The sequence below is a fragment of the Mustela nigripes genome, chromosome 16, assembly GCF_022355385.1.
Source record: "Mustela nigripes isolate SB6536 chromosome 16, MUSNIG.SB6536, whole genome shotgun sequence".
NCBI classification, from domain to species: domain Eukaryota; kingdom Metazoa; phylum Chordata; class Mammalia; order Carnivora; family Mustelidae; genus Mustela; species Mustela nigripes.
The window spans coordinates 42184433-42202684 of NC_081572.1; the positions used below are offsets into that span (position 1 = coordinate 42184433).

Consider the following 18252-nt stretch of genomic DNA (forward strand, 5'->3'; position numbering starts at 1 on the left):
TCCTCCGCCATTCAACTCCTAGGTCTCTCTTATTTATGCCTCGCTCTCTCCCGACTCGAGTCCTCTCATTATTTCGAGCTGTACAGCTTGCTGCTTCCCTGGCTGGGCTCTCCCACCCCCGTGTGCGAAGTGTCAATCAAGCCGTCAGATGAGCAGCTCAGCCTCACATCCTCCGAGGCTCTGCCCCAGGACACAAGCCGCAATTGCTGACACACAGCAGCGCGGTCTAGGGCTGCTGGCTCTTTCTTTAATAGTCTTCCGATCCAAAATGGGTGTTAAAATGGAATTTGAGGGGATCGCTTCTCTCTGCCTGCCCCTGTCAGGACAGCCACAAGGACGGGCAACCCTGAGAGAGAGGGGAAGCCTTCAGAAGTCGATTTCCTTTTCATTTCAAGGTTGGGCCGCGGCCAGCGTCGGCTTTCCGAGGAGCTGTTTGAAATTCTTAACAAGAAGCCGAATGCTTGAGTCCAGGAATCCAGGGCAGGCTTGTGAAGTAGGGATGGGGAGATGGAATTGTCATCTTATTTCTGAAGGGATATTATATTAAACAAAGGAGAGGTGGGCTATAGAGCCGCTTTTGTAGCCTCCCTGGAGAACTGAACAATAAGAAACGGGTCCTGGGAGCGGGGGCGGGGCAGCAGGAAGAACTGAGGTTAGAACAAAGAAAGAACCTCCCCCCCTGGACCCAGTGACCAGGGAGATCTGAGGAATCGGCTTCCCCAGGGGATTCCTCCTCTTTTTACAAATTGTGAATGGAAGTGCAGTTTTGATAGAATATGGAAGCTAATGAGCATTAAGCCTAATTACTGTGCCAAATTCTCTTTAGAACTTTGATAACAGGCACACACAGAACTCACGGTTGTGATCCGAGTGTGTCTATTTGTGTTCTGTTCTTTTTCTCGGGATGATTTCCTACATACACACATTTCTATGTAGTCCACAGTCCACAGCTTGTCATTTTGAATCGCTACATAGTATTCCGTTGTGTCAATGTGCCAGAATTTGCGCAGCGATTCCCTCTGGCTGGGTTGTTTCCAATTTTCTATATTGTAAGCGCATGGCTATGAGTGTCTTTATACAAATGTCTTTTTCTTCCCTAGGATATTTCCTGGGGGTATGGTTCCCCGAGTCAGATTTCTAGATCAAAAGGTGTGAACCATTCGATCATGGATGCACACTGCCCAGCTCTTTCCAGAAGGCCCAGACCATCTGAGTTGCCACCCTATTCTCTCTGCTTTCCGAGAGCACTGACAATAGATTTTATCATTTTTTAAAAATTTCTGCTTATTTAATAGGCACATAATCGTACCTTGAAGTTATTTATTTCCCATTTCTTTCCCTGCCGGTGAGGCTGGGCACTTTCATGTGAAGATTTATTGTCTGCTTTTCCTTGTGTATAAACTGTTCATCTTCTCTGACATCTTATCAAGAGGAATCTGGGGGCTGACCTTACATATTTCTACCAAGCCTTTGCATATTTAAACAGTACACTTTTCCTGTTATGTCTACCATGTTTTACCTCTAAGGGAAATGTCCGGTTGTGAGGCAAATGCTAGCCCGTCCATGTGGGTTAGGGGTGAGGTGGAGTTGAGATGATTCCTGGACTCTAGAGTCATCTAAAGCCAGTCATATGGTACCCCCTCTCTGGACCCATTTTCTTAGTAAAGGAGGGGCTTGGTGGAGAAGATAGCTAGTTTCTCTGGTCCCCTGGGAGCATCGTTTGCTGGGGGCGGGCACTTCGCCAAGGCTAGGCAGCCACCTGGAGTCACACGGATTTCCTGATCCAATATTTTTCCCGACTCACATATGGCCATGAAAGAAACAGCAAACTATTGAAATCAGAATCATCAGTACAAATTCTGATAAATCCCTAGTATGGCCTGGTGCTTAAGAGAACAGGATCAGGAGCAGATAACCCCAGATAATCAGGATCACATCTCAGTGCCTATGTTTACCAGGTATGCGTCTTTGTAAGCCTTAATGTCTTTGGCCGTAAAGAGATATTTCAGGGGTGCCTGGGTGGCTCAGCACGTTAAGCATCTGCCTTTGGCTTGGGTCATGATCCCGGAGTTCTGGTATTGAGTCCTGCATCAGGCTCCCTCCTCGGTGGGGAGCCTGCTTTTCTCTCTCCCTCTGCACCTTCCCCCAGCTCCTGCTCTCTCCCTCTCAAATTAAAAAAAAAATAAAATAAAATAAAAAATAAAAATAAAAAAGAGGTGTTTCAGGTATGGCTGTATACCCCAAAATTTCGTGGCTAAAATAACTGTTTCTTTTCTATCACAAGATTCTGTGGATCAGGAATTCAGGTGGGGCTTGGCTGGCTAATTTTCTTTCACGTGGCCTTAGTCGGGTCACTCTAGGTTCTAGAACTTCATCAACTCAGCGGTACAGAGCTCGTGGCTGGGCTGAGCTGGGGGTCCAAGATGGCTTCCCTCGTCTGTCCGGCTCTCCATGCAGTCACGGGGCCTCTGTACATGGTCTTTTCCACAGGCTGGTGGGACCTCTAAATGGTGGCTCAGGGCTCCAAGAGGAGCTGTGGGAACAGAAGAGGAAGTTCTCAGTGTCCTCAGGCCTGGGCCTGTGTCCCAGGGTCACTTCCGCTATGTTGGTCACACTGTCACAGAGCCCATGGTGGAGGAGTGACAAAGAATTGGGGACCATCTTTAATGTGCCCAAAGTGGAGATAAACATATGTCCTTCTAGGGCTGCAGGAATTCAACGAGGTGATGCGTACAGAGACAGATTTACCGTGAAGCTAACTTCAACCACAGGGCTCGTTAATTAGACAGTTTCTTTCTAGTCCCTAGCACCTAACTTTGGATTCATAAATTTTCTTTTCCTTTCCTTAAAGAAGATCCCCGAATTGTCTAAGAACCGGGCCCTAGAAATCCCAGCTCTGTCCTGAATGCATATAGTGGTACTTACTTAGCACACAGCCGGGCCCAGAGGGTGGCCGGCTCACTACAGGGCCCCTCTCTGCCCGGAGCTGGTGCCCAGTGCCCCCTCTGCATCAGGAGACATCTCCTCCTCTCCCTCTGTCCTTCCCATTTGTTCAAGATAATTTCTTCTCCTGTGCAAAAAATGAAAGTAAACCACACTAAGAATAATTTCATAATCACAAAACAGCCCTCCTGATTGTTTCCTGGGTCTACCCCTGACCTCGCCACCCGCGGGGGAGGTGGGCCTTACCCTGGGCAAAGTGCCAAGTCCTTAGCTTGGCCCTTTCAGAATCTCCAAAGGAAATCAGGCTGAAGGGAGGGAAGCCAGCAGGGGGAGGCAGCATTCCCGGTGCCCAGCTTGGTCTAGGAGGCATTGAAATTCCAGGGCCGAAGTCCCAGAGACAAAGATCATAATGAGACAGGAAGGTGGCATAGGAAGGACCATTTGCATGACAATAATTGAGCCAAGAATAGAAAGCTAGAGGGATACAAGGGTGAGGCCGGCAGCTGAGCTGGGCTAAACCTCGGAAATCAGACTACCCAGTCCCGCTCTGCGGGGGAGGTGGGGGCTGAGCCCTAGGCCAGGCTTTGCCTGGAGGGAGGAGCAGGGGAGAAGGACACAGCCCCGGGGGATTGTGGGAATGCTGGTCACGCTGGACTTTGCCCTACTCCTCCTCCTTTAGCCCCCAGCTTACTTTTGCTTGCTTTCTCCTTTGTGTGTGGGCTTTGTAGCTGTAGGGCTAAGCGGGCATCATGGCTGCTCAGAAAGATCTCTGTGATGCCATTGTGATCGGGGCAGGCATCCAAGGCTGCTTCACAGCATACCACCTGGCCAGACACGGGAAGAGGGTCATCCTGCTGGAGCAGGTACTGTGTCCCCTCTGCACTCCCCACTTTAGGGACTGTCCCTCCCTCCTCCTCTAGCGAGAAGTTTCCAGAGCCAGCAGGCTTTGGGGTGAGGCCAAAGGGTCTGACTGTCAAATTTTGTGCAATTTGCAGCTTTGCTGCCCGGTGTGTTTCATGACAATGCAAAGAGAGTTCTACCCTCCCTAAGACCCATATTGAGTTTCCAGGCACATTTCCTCCTTTTCCTGCCTCCTGGTTCCTGCCCTTGATCAAGAACTATCCCAGGTCAGGCGCCTGGGTCGCTCAGTAGGTTAAAGCCTCTGCCTCAGGTCATGATCCCCAGGTCCTGGGATTGAGTCCCGCATCCCGCTCTCTGCTCAGCGGGGAGCCTGCTTCCTCTCACTCTGCCTGCCTCTCTGCCTACTTGTGATCTCTGTCAAATAAGTAAATAAAATCTTAAAAAAAAAAAAAAAAAAAAAAAAAAAGTATCCCAGGTCCTATTCTCTTCCTTCCTGCCACTCAGTCTCTTCTGTGCCAAAATGTTTGATCCAGCTCAGAAAAATAATCCGTTCTGCTTTGGGTTACCTTAAGTAAAAATAATTTTGCCCAGAGGGAAAAGCTGATTTGTCAGCCTAAGAGGTAGGATTCTTCCCTGGGTTTCCCTGGCCTCACACCTTGGAACCCAGAGGAGCCTTCTGGGTTTTTTTTGTTTTTGTTTTTGTTTTTCCTGCTACCTCTGGTTGATAGCAGCCTTATTGTTTGATACACCAGGAATAAGTAGGTCTTATTTGTCATTATAGAGAAGGTGACCCCATGCAGTCTATTCTACTGTGATCACTGCACATGTTGGGGTCAGGGAGCTCTGTATCTCCAGGGTCCTTCCCAGGGCAGGTCCACGCAGACCACTTTCCAAGGGCTTCTATTCTCCCATCCTGCCTACGGCTATCCAGGTGGCTTTTGGTTCACTCTTCTTGGTAATGAACTGGGTTGGTTAGAAACCTTTTTTGTTTCTCTCTTGGTTTTCAGAAAGCCTAAGGGATTCCTGGTCTAACCTTGCAGGAAACTCTCCATCTTTTGCTAAATCCCAAGGTGGTTCCCTTGTCCCAAGAGATCGGAACCCACAGAGAAAAATCATCAGCTTCCTTGTCCAGAAAATGAAGGGAGTTATGGAAAACAGCCTGGAGTTTCCTCAAAAAGTTAAAAATAGAGCTACGCTACAATCGAGCAATTGCTCCCCTAGGTATTGGACCCCTAGGGTATAAAAATACAGATTTGAAAATGTACATGAGGGCGCCTGGGTGGCTCAGTGGGTTAGGCCGCTGCCTTCGGCTCGGGTCATGATCTCAGGGTCCTGGGATCGAGTCCCGCATTGGGTTCTCTGCTCTGCAGGGAGCCTGCTTCCTCCTCTCTCTCTGCCTGCCTCTCTGCCTACTTGTGATCTCTCTGTGCCAAATGAATAAATAAAATCTTAAAAAAAAAAAAAAAAAAAAAGAAAATGTACATGAGTCTACGGCCATACCACCCTGAACGCGCCCGATATTGTCTGAAAATGTACATGCATCCCCAAGTTTAGAGTAGCATGATCAACAATAATCAAACTACGGAAAGCCCAAGTGTCCATCGACAGATGAATGGATAAAGAAGATGTGGTATATATATACAATGGAATATTACTCAGCCATCAAAAAATGGAACTCTTGCCATTTGCAGTGATGGGGATGGAGCCAGAGTGTATTATGCTAAGTGAAATAAATTAGTTAGAGAAAGACAAATACCATATGATTTCACTCATATGTGGATTTTTTTTTTTAATGTGTGGAATTTAAGAAACAAAACTGATGAACATATGGGAAGGGGGCAAAAAGAGAGGGAAATAAACCATAAGAGACTCTTAACGATAGAGAACAAACTGAGGGTTGACAGAGGGAGGTGGGCAGGGGATGGGCTGGCTGGGTGACAGGGATTAAGGAGGGCACTTGTGGTGATGAGCACGGGGTGTTATAGGCAAGTGATGAATCACTAACTTCTACTCCTGAAACTGATATTACACCATATGTTAACTAACTAGAATTTAAACAAAATTTTTGGGGAAAAAAAATAAGAAGGGGCTAGACTGCAATGATATCAAAGTTTCTTTCTGGTTATGCTCCTCAGGCGCCTGGGTGGCTCAGTCGGTTAAGCATCTGTCTTCAGCTCACGTCATGATCCCAGGGTCCTGGGATCGAGCCCCACATCGGGCTCTCTGCTTCCTCCTCTCTCTCTGCGTGCCTCTCTGCCTACTTGTGATCTCTGTCTGTCAAATAAATAAATAAAATCTTTAAAAAAAAAAACAGACAAAAAAACCAATTATGCTTCTCTATGAGACCAAGTGGGGAGGGGTTGCAGCAACATGACCAAAGACTAACTAACAGAAGGATTTAGGGAAGTGAGTAATGTTACCAAAAGGGAAGCTGAGTTAAGCTACTAAGAACATCTATGCTGTTGGCCAGATCAGTAACTTGGCCATAAAGGGAGACTGTATGGAAATATTTAAAGAATAAACGCTCCTGCCTGACAACACACAAGGAGCTAGCTCCTAAGCGGGGGAAGGGACCGTGTGCAAGGGGTAACACCTTCGGTAGTCTCTCTTGTTCTCCATTTCCAGTTTTTTCTACCACACTCCCGAGGAAGCTCCCATGGGCAGAGCCGGATTATCCGGAGGGCATACCCCGAAGACTTTTACACCCAGATGATGGATGAGTGCTACCAGATATGGGCCCAGCTGGAGCGTGAGGCTGGGACCCAGTTACACAGGTTGGCAGGTGGGGGAATTGCTTGAATTGTGGGACCCAGGGCCTGGAGGAGCTTTGAGTAGGTGAGGCAGCAGGGCCATGAACACCGGAAGTGCAGTGGAGGGACACAGGGCCTCGGGACGTGCCAGACACGTGGGCGTGTTCTGCTCACTGTCCTGATCGCCCTGTCGGTCAGTCCAGCTGGCTCCTGCCACACTCTGAGTTCCAGCAGTGGGTTCCCAGCACGTGTCCAAGGCCGGCAGAGCGGGTGTGGGGAAGATGACTGAAAAGACACTGGGAGCAGATACCCAGAGCTGGGGTTTGCCTCGGCATCTCGGTGTAGTCATCTGAGACTCTTTTAGGGAAGCGGTTGAAATAAAGGAAGAGGCTGCCATCTTCATTCTTTATATTCCTGCTAATAGCATAACCGGGTCCTCTCCCCTAGAGCGACCCCTATCATCCATTCATTTTCTCTGAATGCCTCTCCCTGTAGGCCTCCTCTTCAGACCCCATTGCTTGCTAGGGATCTCTGCTGTCCCCGTGGCTCTCTAACCCTTAAGATTCCTCTGCTCCCCCCAACTCCCGCCCACAACCTCCCCTGACCTTCCAAACACTCATGGGGAAGAAGGCAGACGATCCACGGCCCATAGAGAGCTTTAACCAACCCGCCCCACATCCCTTCCCACCGTCGCTGTGGCTCTTAACCGAACTTTCTACAAAACCTCAGCTCTATCCTAGAGGGTGGCAGTTATTTTAATGGCCAGGAACCAAGAGGTTACTGTTCTGTTGCAAAAACACCATTAACTTAAGAACAAAGTGAAATCCATTATGCAAATACAGCTAGGACAGCTAATTACAGATTTATTCCAGAGGCAGCTAATGTGCCCAGCACCCAAATAAAGGAGCATGTCTCACTGAAGGGTGGCCCAGCTAAACGACCCCCCTCTGTCAGCCATCTGTGAATACTGCTGAGTTTCGGGTACTAAAAGAGGTGGTGAGGCCTTGGAGGGCACCCTTCTCCCCAGCAGACAAGGAAGTAACGAAGAAATGATGTTAGGAGAGTCTCTGGAATCTTTCAGAGGGGACATGATTCTGGAGAACGGGCTTGAACTTGACTTTGTGCTCTACCTCTTACTGGCTGCGTGACATTGGAAAAGTTTGTGTACTTCTCTCTGCCTCATTTTTATTTCACAAGGCTTTGTGGAGGATTAAATGAGACTTTATCTGTAAGAGAAGGAGTGGGGAGGGGCAGAGAGCGAGGAAGAGAGAGACTATTAAGAAGGCTCCACGCCCAGATGAGCAGTTGTGGGGCTTGATGTCACAACCCTGAGATCACGACCTGAGCTGAAATCAAGAGTCAGAGGCTTAACCAACTGAGCCACCCAGGTGCCCCTTAAACGAGACTCTCATGAAGTACTTGGCATAGAGCCTAGCCCCTTTCGATAAATGGCAGCTCGTTCTACCTATTTTGCACCAGCTGTATCCTATCTCCATTGCACAGGGAGGAAGAAGGGCAAGGGGAGACCGGTGGGATGCAGCACCTGTGGACGTCAAGGGGCATGGCGGCAGGAACGAGGGAAAGGAATGCTTGGGTAGAAGATTCTCATCTCGCCATCCTCCTCTTGGCAGGAGGACAGGAATTTGGAAGGGCTGTGGGACCCGGGGGACCTAGCTCTACATGTCAGCTCTGACACATTTAGGTGTGTGGTTTGGAGCAAGTTGTTTAACCTCTGTGAGACTCAGCGTTCTCACCTGTAAAGGAGGGGTGCGGATTTCATGGGACTATGGTGAGGATGAGTCGGTGAAAGGCTTTGAGTGGTATTGACCAGTCCTTCGTCATCACCATCACCGCCATCATCCTGTATTTAGCGCTCGTGATAAGAAACTAAGGTTGTTTATTTATTTATTTATTTTTAAGATTTGTATTTATTTATTTGTCAGAGAGAGAGAGCGAGCACAGGCAGAATGGCAGGCAAAGTCAGAGGGAGAGGCAGGCTCCCTGTGGAGCAAGGAGCCCGATGTGGGACTCGATCCTAGGACGCTGGGATTATGACCTGAGCCGAAGGCAGCTGCTTAACCCACTGAGCCACCCAGGCGTCCCACTAAGGCTGTTTTAGAAGTGCTCAATAGGGGGGTGCCTGGATGGCTCAGTGGGTTAAGCCTCTGCCTTCCGCTCAGGTTATGATCTCGGCGTCCTGGGATTGCGCCCCGCATCGGGTTCTCTGCTCAGTGGGGAGCCTGCTTCCCTCTCTCTCTGCCTGCCTCTCTGCCTACTTGTGATCTGTCAAATAAATAAATAAAATCTTAAAAAAAAAAAACAAACTCAATGCATGTTAAGTCACTTAATTCTCCCCATAACCTATGAAAGGGTTGCTACCGAGCCGTGAGGGTCTTAACCTGTTAGTGCAAATCGCAAGCCCTATTCTTCTTAGTCTAGAATAGGGCTTGGTGGACTTTTTCCAGAATGGCCGCATAGTATTTTAGACTTCGCAGACCGTATGGTCTCTGTTGTAATTGTTCAACTCTGCCGATTACCCAGTGCTGCCATTGTAGAGGGCAAGCAGCCCCAGGTGATGCATAAATAAATGAGCATAGGTGTGTGCCAATAAAACTTTATTCATGGATGCTGAAATTTCATTCACTTTTCGTGTCGCAAAATATTCTTTTTAAATCAACCACTAAAAAATATAAAAATCATCTTGGCTTGTATGACAAACAAGAAAAGTTGGTAGACCTGATCTGGTGCCTGGGTCATAGTCTGCTGGCTGGTTTAGAAGATAGTGCAGACTGGTGACCTTGTCCATCCCCTCTGTTCAACAAACTGATGTCTAAATCATTCCGGGTCGAAAGACTGCTAATATATATTTAAAGCCAGGAACATATCGTAGACCCTCTGCAAAGACCATTCTGATGACTTACCTTCCCAGTTATGAAAAATGAAGAGTAAAGTGAATGTGCTTTGGAAAATCGTTCAAGCTCTACAGGGGGCTAGGTGTTGCCATTATTATTATTACCATTATCATTATCAAGTCCTTTCTCGTGGCTAATCAGATTTACACGGGCACACTCATCTATTTGGTTCTTTGACTCAGGAACACAGAATGGATACTTCCCATTTCAGTCCCTTTAGCTTTTGTTCTTGATTCTGATTTTCTAAATGATTCATCATCTTCGTGGTTCTTACTCTCCTAGGTGCTGCTGGGAGAACGAGCACAACATTATAATCTAACTGATAGATACGAGTGTATTTTCTCAAGGCTATTTGATGGTGATAACAAACAAACAAACAAGTATCTTCGGGAGGTGGTCGCTAAGGCAGCTGTCCGATTCTTTATATTCTGTTCTGCCTCTTTCCGTGACAGTGGCATACTCAGCCTGGGTGGGCTCAGGGTATATGCATAGATGCCGGGTACAGACGACCCGTGTGTCAGATCACAAGGTCTGAGTGTTTTGTGATGTGTACAGCCGGGGACCCTGATGCCACCAGCAAATCCCAGCTCTGGGGCCCATCTCTCGCTTGCCCCGCCTTCTCCCTTTGAGTCCTAATATCTAGCTCCTGACCCAGGCTGCCCCTGCTTAACTGACAATATCAGACAAGATCACAGCCGTAGGCAATACAGCTGCTGGCAGAACCTGGCGGGGGGCCCCCTCCGCAGCTGCTGCTTCCTGTGTCTGTGAAGTGTCTGGCTTGTCAGCCACATCCCCTCCCCGGAGCAGTCTTTGTTAACCAATTCCACCTCGGCCCACTGAGCGGAAGATGAAAGCCAAGAGCTCCTCCAAAACCAACAAAGACAGCAGCCATTACTGAGTCTCTTCCCCAAGGTGACTCTGGGAGCCTGCTTGACTGGCATTTTTTAACCCCCGGAGGGGGAAGTGGGAGCCAGGGATGGGAGATGGCAGGTGCAGGGAGAGCTCTGTGCCCCTCCCGGTGGCTCCCTTCTCCATGCGGCCTCCGGTCCTGCTGTAGTAACAGATGGAAATCCCTGATCACCAGCTCCTTACATCACGTCCTAGGCTTAGTCGGCTAGAGGAGCCAACAAGACCCTTGGGAGGATTCTTCAATGACCTCTTCCTCGTGCTGGATCCAGCTAGGGCTGGAGGAAGGCACAGCTCATACCTCATTCTCTGTGCTCAGCTGGCGGCGTGCTGGGAGCTGCGCTCTTTCCAAGGGTCCCTGACAACCCAGTCTTACTTCAAGGAGCTTCTTTCTAGGCCAGCCCTGACCAGGCATTTCCTGGACCTTTCTTCTTTTTCCATTTTTTTTTTTTTTTTTTTTTTTTTTACGATGGCCTTGTCTCTTCTCATTCCTCTCCTCCCAAACTTTTGTAGCCTAGGTCTGAGTCGAAAAAGACAGGAGGGAGGCCCAGAGCACAGGGGTGAGAAATTGGTGCAGAACGAGCCGTCTGTTTATTGGGATCTAGGAAAAGCCATTAAGAAAATAAGCACTTAAATGATTTTCAATCTGCCCGTGGAAGTCATCTATCTTCATACTGGGGAGAAAAGGCCCATTCTCTGATCCCGGTTTTGACTGACTGATTTCCAATTCTCGAAGCATTTCCCACAGGAGCCTCTCACCTATCTCCCATAATGACAGGCCTTTGCATTCGCAGGCAGTGTTTTACATTTATTTCCGATTTGCTCATAATGGTCAAAAATCTCTCTCCAATCCGAGGCATTTCTCCAGCAGTGCACGGTTTCCCTCAGGCCAAATAGCTCAGCTGTGATCCACGGAAAATGAGAATTTCCCAAACGCATCTTCGGACTAGGGGAGGGTCCAGCATCACAAATTCAGATGGAAAATTTCCCACTGTTAGATCAATATCTGGGCTAAGAAATAAATGCCACAGGGGCAGAGAGCTGGAGCAAAATGATTACAATCAGCACAATTACATTCACCGGCAGAATCAGCTCACTGATGACTCCCGGGGATGGGAGCTCCGGCTTCATACACCATGGGACGGCTTGGGAATTAGAACATCACTCAGCATTTCAGAATTCGACAGATTGGTCTGTTGTCTTGGCTTGAGTTTGTTTTCCCCATACAGCACCTTCCTGTACGAGGAGTTCGGACTTCAAGGAAAGAAGGAAGGAAGTGGGGGAGGGAAAGAGGAAGGGAGGAAGGGTGGAAGGGAAGGAGCTAAACTGTAGGGTACGTGGGAGACCATGGTGGGTATACTGCAGGCAGGGGTTGGGATAGGCTGCTCTGAGATTCCTGAGCCAGGGATCTGACAGGGTAACTGCGAAGGTGAGGGTTAAGCCCATCTTCCCCAGAATCCCATCCAGCCCCAACCGCATCCAGTAAAAATGGCTCAGGGTCATGCACTTGCGTGACTTCTTAAGGATCCCCTTTACCTGACTGAGGAGTGTCCTAGGCAAGTTTTCATTACCTGAGAACCAATCTGAAAGTCCTTTGGGGGGCCATGGGGAAAGGCCCCTGCTGGCTAGTGGGTATTCAACAGCATCTTCCTTCTGCAAAGCTTTGAAGAGGCAGAGGCGCTCAATTCTTTTTGCCGGTGCTCAGTGCTGGGTAGGCGGGGGCCATGGCGAATGGATTGGGCACGCTGCGCGGCTCTGTGTACTGACACCGGCCCCAGGGCCCGCTGTGTCCCTACCCCCTCCCAATCTTCTCTTTAATCCCCCCAACCAGATAATGTGGGATTTGGAAGCATGTAATATCCATGAGACTCCATTATAGGCTATTACGAGCTTTATACACAGTACCTGGGGGATGTACCAGGCTGATGCTGGTCACCGCAGCTGCTGAAAGGGAGAGGGACTGCGGCAATGGTCCCAAGGGCCGAAGTGACCCTTACATTGTTCAGATCCGTTCCCACCGAAAGTATAGATCGGCTCTGGTCTCTCACAACAGAGAGACAGGAAATATTAAAGAAAAACAGCATTCCCTCCCCTAGAGAGTAGGAAGCAGAAAGGGAAGTAGAGGGAGGAAGAAAACCATAGAATCGCTGGGAATCTGCTGGAACCCTCAGAGACCACCTCCTGGTGTTTCTGCACGAGGGTGCTGTCCGCATGCATTTTGGCGGGATCTCACTGAACTTTGCAGGGTCAGCCCACTTAATGTGAGGAGCCACGCCCAGGCATTGTGGCAACTTAAAAAATGACCCATGCCTGGTCACTGTGTCCCAGGGTCGGGGCGGGAGCACCAATAGGTCAGCCGGCATGCATTACAGAGGAATCTGGGGGCTGGAGCAGTAGGCAACCCAAACATCAGGAGGCGTCTGCCCAGACAGGACCCAGAGCTCAGTCTCCTAGTTTAGGATCCTTTCCAGGAAACAGACAGCCTCAGAGGGGGACCTGAGAGATGCACAGCAAGGGACAGAACATGATAGAGGGGAAAAGGCCTGCAGGAAAAGAAAGAGCAGGGAGGTGGAGGAGGGGGGAAAGAGGATAAAGAATCAAGATCAGGGGCACCTTGGTGGCTCAGTCGGTTGGGTTTCTGCCTTCGGATAGGGTCATGGTCCCTGGATCCTGGGATCAAGCTCCCTCTCCCACTTCCCTCCCCGCTTCTCATGTGTATTCTGTCTGTCCCAAATAAATAAAATCGTAAAAAAAAAAAAAAAGGATCGAGATCAGAAAAGTGAATGGGCCAGGGGATGGAGGAAGAGGAAGAAACACCTACCACTTTCTAGTGCAGCGATAAGAGGATTTCCGATGTCTGCCCTCCAGGGAGGGATGGATCCTGAGAGGATGGAGGGACAAGCAAACCAATAGTGAGAGCCAGGGAACTTGGGAGTGGGCAGGCAGTCAGCTCAGGAATACTGAATGGGACCCTAATGACAGCATTGAGATGACTTTACCAGTTCTTTTTATTTTATAACATATAAATATATATACATATGTATATATATATTTAAAGATTTTATTTACTTATTTGGCAGAGAGAGGGAACACAAGCAGGGGGAGTGGGGGAGAGGGAGAAGCAGGCTTCCTACTGAGCAGGGAGCCCAGTGCAGGGCTCTATCCCAGGATGCTGGGATCATGACCTGAGCCGAAGGCAGACGCTTAATGACTGAGTCACTCAGGGGCCCCTTAAGTATATTTTTTAAAGATTTAAAGAGAGGGCGCCTGGGTGGCTCAGTGGGTTAAGCCGCTGCCTTCGGCTCAGGTCATGATCTCAGGGTCCTGGGGTCGAGTCCCGCATCGGGCTCTCTGCTCAGCGGGGAGCCTGCTTCCTCCTCTCTCTCTCTCTGCCTGCCTCTCTGCCTACTTGTGATCTCTCTCTGTCAAATAAATAAATAAAAATCTTTAAAAAAAAAAAAAAAAGATTTAAAGAGAGAGAGAGAGAGAGAGAGAGAGAGCTTGCATGAGCATGAGCAGGGGGAGGGACAGAGGGAGAGAATCTCAGCAGATTCCCTGCTGAGCTTGGAGCTCCACACGGGCTTGATCCGTGACCCATGAGATCATGACCTGGACCTAAACCAAGAGTCAGACGCCCAACCAACTGAGCCACCCAGGCACCCCCATTTTTTTTTTTTAATCTTTCGCAGAAGGCTCCATGCTCCACTGACTGAGCCAGCGAGGTGCCCTGACTTTACCAGTTCTTTGCACAGTGTCCCTTGATGGGACCCTTGCTGAAGAATGAGAGTGAATGGCCCAGAGCCCTGACTCATACCCTCACCCATAGGCCTTTATTTATTTATTTATTACAGGCAGACTGGGCTACTGCTGCTGGGAATGAAGGAGAATTCAGAATTAAAAACCATCCAGGCCACTTTGTCTCGACAAGGGGTGGAACACCAGTGTCTCTCGGCTGAGGAACTAAAGCAATGTTTCCCCAATGTTCGGTTGGCCAGGGGAGAAGTGGGGCTCTTGGACAAGTCTGGAGGGGTTCTCTATGCAGACAGGGCCCTCAGAGCCCTCCAGGTAATACGTACAACATGTGGGGCAAGGTGGCCGACGAGGGCCTTCACCCTGCTGGGTTTATTCTGGACTTTTTGGGCAAGGCACTTTATATATGCTGCTAGGCCTTGTCACTATGGGACAGGAGGTCTGGAGTCTGTGCTGTCTGTTCCCCCGGAAGTGAGGGACTCTTGTTCACCAGGGTGAACCATACAGAGAGCTAACTCATTTTGCCCATCCCTGCCGCTGCCCTTTCAGGATGCAATTCAACGTCTCGGAGGCCTAGTGCGTGATGGAGAGAAGGTGGAAGAGATAAAACCAGGGCAACCCATCACAGTGAGAAGTACTTCCAGGAGCTACCAAGCCAGAAGCTTGATCATCACAGCAGGTCCTTGGACCAACCGGCTCCTCCGTCCCCTGGGAATTGAGCTGCCCCTCCGGGTAAGGAGTCACTGGAAGCCCGAGAATTGGTGCCTAAGAGAAGATGCCTGGGAGTCCGATGGACTCAAGGTTGAGTCCCGGAACTGCTGCTTGCCGGTGGACGAACGTGGGCTGATTAGTTCCCCTCAAGAGCCTCAGTTTTATAACATGTAAAATGGGGATTGGACTGTTGGAGAATTAAATGATCGAATCAATAGAAAGCCCTTGGGAACTCACTAAATCTGAGGCATTAGTAAGTGCTGGAGAGAGAAGTAGGGCTGAGTGCAGTTGTGGGAGACTAAGTCTGGGGGAGGAGACAGAGATGTGGAGATCTTTATGTTTCATATTAAAATGGAATAGATCACTGATGTGAGAATTGGGTAAAACAGGATAGACAGGTTAAGGGAGGCATCCAGGCTTGTATTCAAGAGCTATAGGATCTCAGAAGAAACTGTTCTCACCGTCTGGACAGTTTCATGGCTTTCCCCCTTCATCTCCCACTTCCTCTTTCTGCTTCAAGACCCTGCGGATCAATGTGTGTTACTGGCGAGAGAAGGTTCCTGGAAGCTATGGTGTGTCCCAGGCCTTTCCTTGCTTCCTGGGGCTGGGCCTCAGCCAGGCTCCCCACCACATCTATGGGCTGCCTTCCGGAGAGTACCCAGGGCTGATGAAGGTGAGCGGAAAGGCCCACCCCCCACCCTCAGATCTGGGGCAGCTGCTCTAACTCCCCTTTCAACAGATTCCAGGGATCCCCCAGCAGCAGGAGCGGAGAACACTTCCCTCTTCGTTATTTGCAATGCAAGACACCCCACCCCCCAAGCTGTCCGGAGGCCCAATAAAGGGAACCCTTCCTTGGCAAACATGGGGCTGTGGGTGGGGTGGGGGGGGCAGTGTAGAAGGAACAGCCAAGGGAACCTCCTGTGGTGACAAACGGCATCTGTCAGGGCTGGGGATGGCTGGGATGATGGACGGGGGCACTCTGTGCACGAGTCTGCCCCCTGGGCTGGGTGGGTGTTCGGGAAGGCCCAGCCCCTCTCTGCTGCTCACACTGCTCTGATTGGGAGCTAGGTCTGCTATCACCACGGCAACAATGCAGATCCTGAGGAGCGGGACTGCCCGGAAGCATTCTCAGAAACCCAAGACATCCACATTCTGAGCCGCTTTGTTAGAGATCACTTACCTGACCTAGAGCCCAAACCTGCCATTATGGAGCGCTGCCTGTATACGGTAAGGGTGTGGGCAGCCTGGCCAGGCCCGGCCCCTTCACCGCCCGGGGAACAGGGGAAGGAGACAGACTCTGCACAGCTCGGGCTTGCTGCTGTTTGACCCCTGACCTGGTAGGTGACTTGAAACGAATGACTTTTTTCCGTGGGTTTGGTTCCTCTCCATATCAGAGAGGACCCATGAGAAGTTTTCATATTCCTTTTCATTAGCAGGCTAGGCTTATGCCTGGCAGCCCCTCACGACGTTTCCCAGAAGAGCTCTAAAAGATTTTTTGGCAAGATGTTCTAGTTGAACAGGCCGTAGGGACAAAGAGAAGAGACAGATGTCACCAGAGCCCGAGGCGTCTTGGCTAAAGTTAGTTTATATGCATTCACTGAGCACCTACTGGGTTCATAGCCCTGGATGAGCGGAGAGGCAGATGGACAAATGAGAAAGACTGTCGCCCCCGGAGGGGGCGCTGGCATGCAGAACACATTCCCGTGCCCCGTTCCCATTCTTTCTGGAAAGCAACCCAGCCTCTTCCCCTCCCCCCGAACCTGCAGTTCTTCCTTCTCCCTTCTCTCCTCGAAGGACAACAGTGTGATTGTTTCTTTCTAGAACACCCCAGATGAGCACTTTGTTCTTGATCGCCACCCGAAGTATGACAACATTGTCATTGGTGCTGGATTCTCTGGTGAGCCTGAGTGGGACAGGATGTGCCTCAAAGCCCATCTATCTCACTGCCAGGCAAAATGGCGTCTTCTACACTCTGGGCTGGCCAAGGCCTAGACTTGAGTGTACAAAGGGGCTGGGTGAGCAGACAGAGAAGAAGAGGTACTTCTGTTGGGAGGCAACTTCCCATGTTGGGATGTGGACCAAGAAGAGAGTTAGCCCAATTTGGGGAGAGGGTGGTAGACATCTAGGCCATTGTCCCTGAGGATGCCTAATCTCACCTTCTCTCCTTTATGTAGGACATGGATTCAAGCTCTCCCCTGTTGTGGGGAAGATCCTGTATGAATTAAGCATGAAATTAACACCATCCTATGACTTGACACCTTTTCGAATGAGCCGCTTCCCTGGCCTGGGTAAAGCCCACCTTTGACCCCTGGCCATCTTTAAACTCTGGCTATTAAATGGCAGCCTGTTCCCTTGTCTCTCTTGAGTCCCCTGTCAACAGCGGATGATTGAATCGACCTTCTTTCTCTGGCCAGCTCCCTGTCCCACTATTTTCTTGCTTTCAGAAGGTCAACCAGATATTCTATCATCACCAAGTAGCAAGGACCTTTGAGACGGATGTCTCAATCAGGAGGATGCCCAGGGACTGGCTCAGGGAACCCAAGCAGTTATTAGAATTGTCTTCCATGAGACATTTATAAACTTGGGGTGGTTTAACTGAAGCGGCCCAGGGGAGGGTAAATAAGATGACGTGTAGATCACTACTGCCTTTGGAGTTCCTTTTCCTAAAACTAGAGCCACCCTCCATCACAACCCCAGCCCCACAAATCTGGCTCACCTTGGGTGCACAATAAATGTTTGTTGAAAAAACCGTGTTGAATAAGCAAAGAAATGAAGAGCTGCATTGCATTCAAGTCTGCGGTGGGCTTTCTTCTCCATGCGACCTTACTTCTTAGAGACTCTTGTTGTCTAAATCAGCACCAGAGTCCATAACCCCAAGAATTCTTGGGGTATTTATCCCCTCAGTGCCCTGTACCCTCTTTCCCTGGATCCTTTGTCTGGTCCTCATTCTCTCTCTAGCTCTGTAAAGAGGCTTAGCTCCCCAGTCTCTCATTAGGGTGTATTGTCAGGTCCTTATGAAGATGGAGCTGTTATACCAGAAAGGAAGAGAGAGACACACTCGCTTAGAAACCCTGTTCAATGTTTGAATGTTAAATGTGCCATTTTATTATCATTAGGATTGCTCCCACTTAATGAAACGGCATTAGCACCGAGTCGGCTGGCCTCCTTGCACTAATTACTTTGGAAGGGAACAGGCTCATAACGACCCCAGGGTGGGTGGGGGAGTGAGGGGTGGAAACCTGGACTTGGGGGATGTGTGCTGGGCAGAGACCCCTGGGGGAGCATCTCTGGACCAGGCTGGTTTGACCTGAGAGCTTGCCTGCTCCGGGGAGGAAAAGGAAAAACCCTGCGACTGGTTGGGGCAGAAATGTGAGAAGGCGGCCCTGAGGGGGAAGAGTGGGAAATGGGAGTAGGAGTAA

General features: G+C 49.6%; 1 protein-coding gene across 2 annotated transcripts; it reads left to right on the plus strand.

Annotated features, from left to right (window-relative positions):
• Window positions 1–3622: 3622 nt before the first annotated feature.
• Window positions 3623–17816, plus strand: PIPOX (pipecolic acid and sarcosine oxidase). 2 transcript variants are annotated; one of them, XM_059380981.1, is made up of 8 exons: window positions 3623–3806; window positions 6430–6578; window positions 14224–14437; window positions 14672–14854; window positions 15354–15506; window positions 15902–16060; window positions 16655–16730; window positions 17008–17816. In XM_059380981.1, exons 1-8 carry the CDS (start codon window positions 3693–3695, stop codon window positions 17136–17138), a joined length of 1179 nt encoding a protein of 392 aa, XP_059236964.1. In that variant the 5' UTR covers window positions 3623–3692; the 3' UTR covers window positions 17139–17816. The 2 variants fall into 2 exon arrangements, with proteins under 2 accessions (XP_059236964.1, XP_059236965.1); XM_059380982.1 differs by lacking the exon at window positions 6430–6578 and having other exon boundaries at window positions 14228–14437.
• The last annotated feature ends 436 nt before the right edge of the window (window positions 17817–18252 follow it).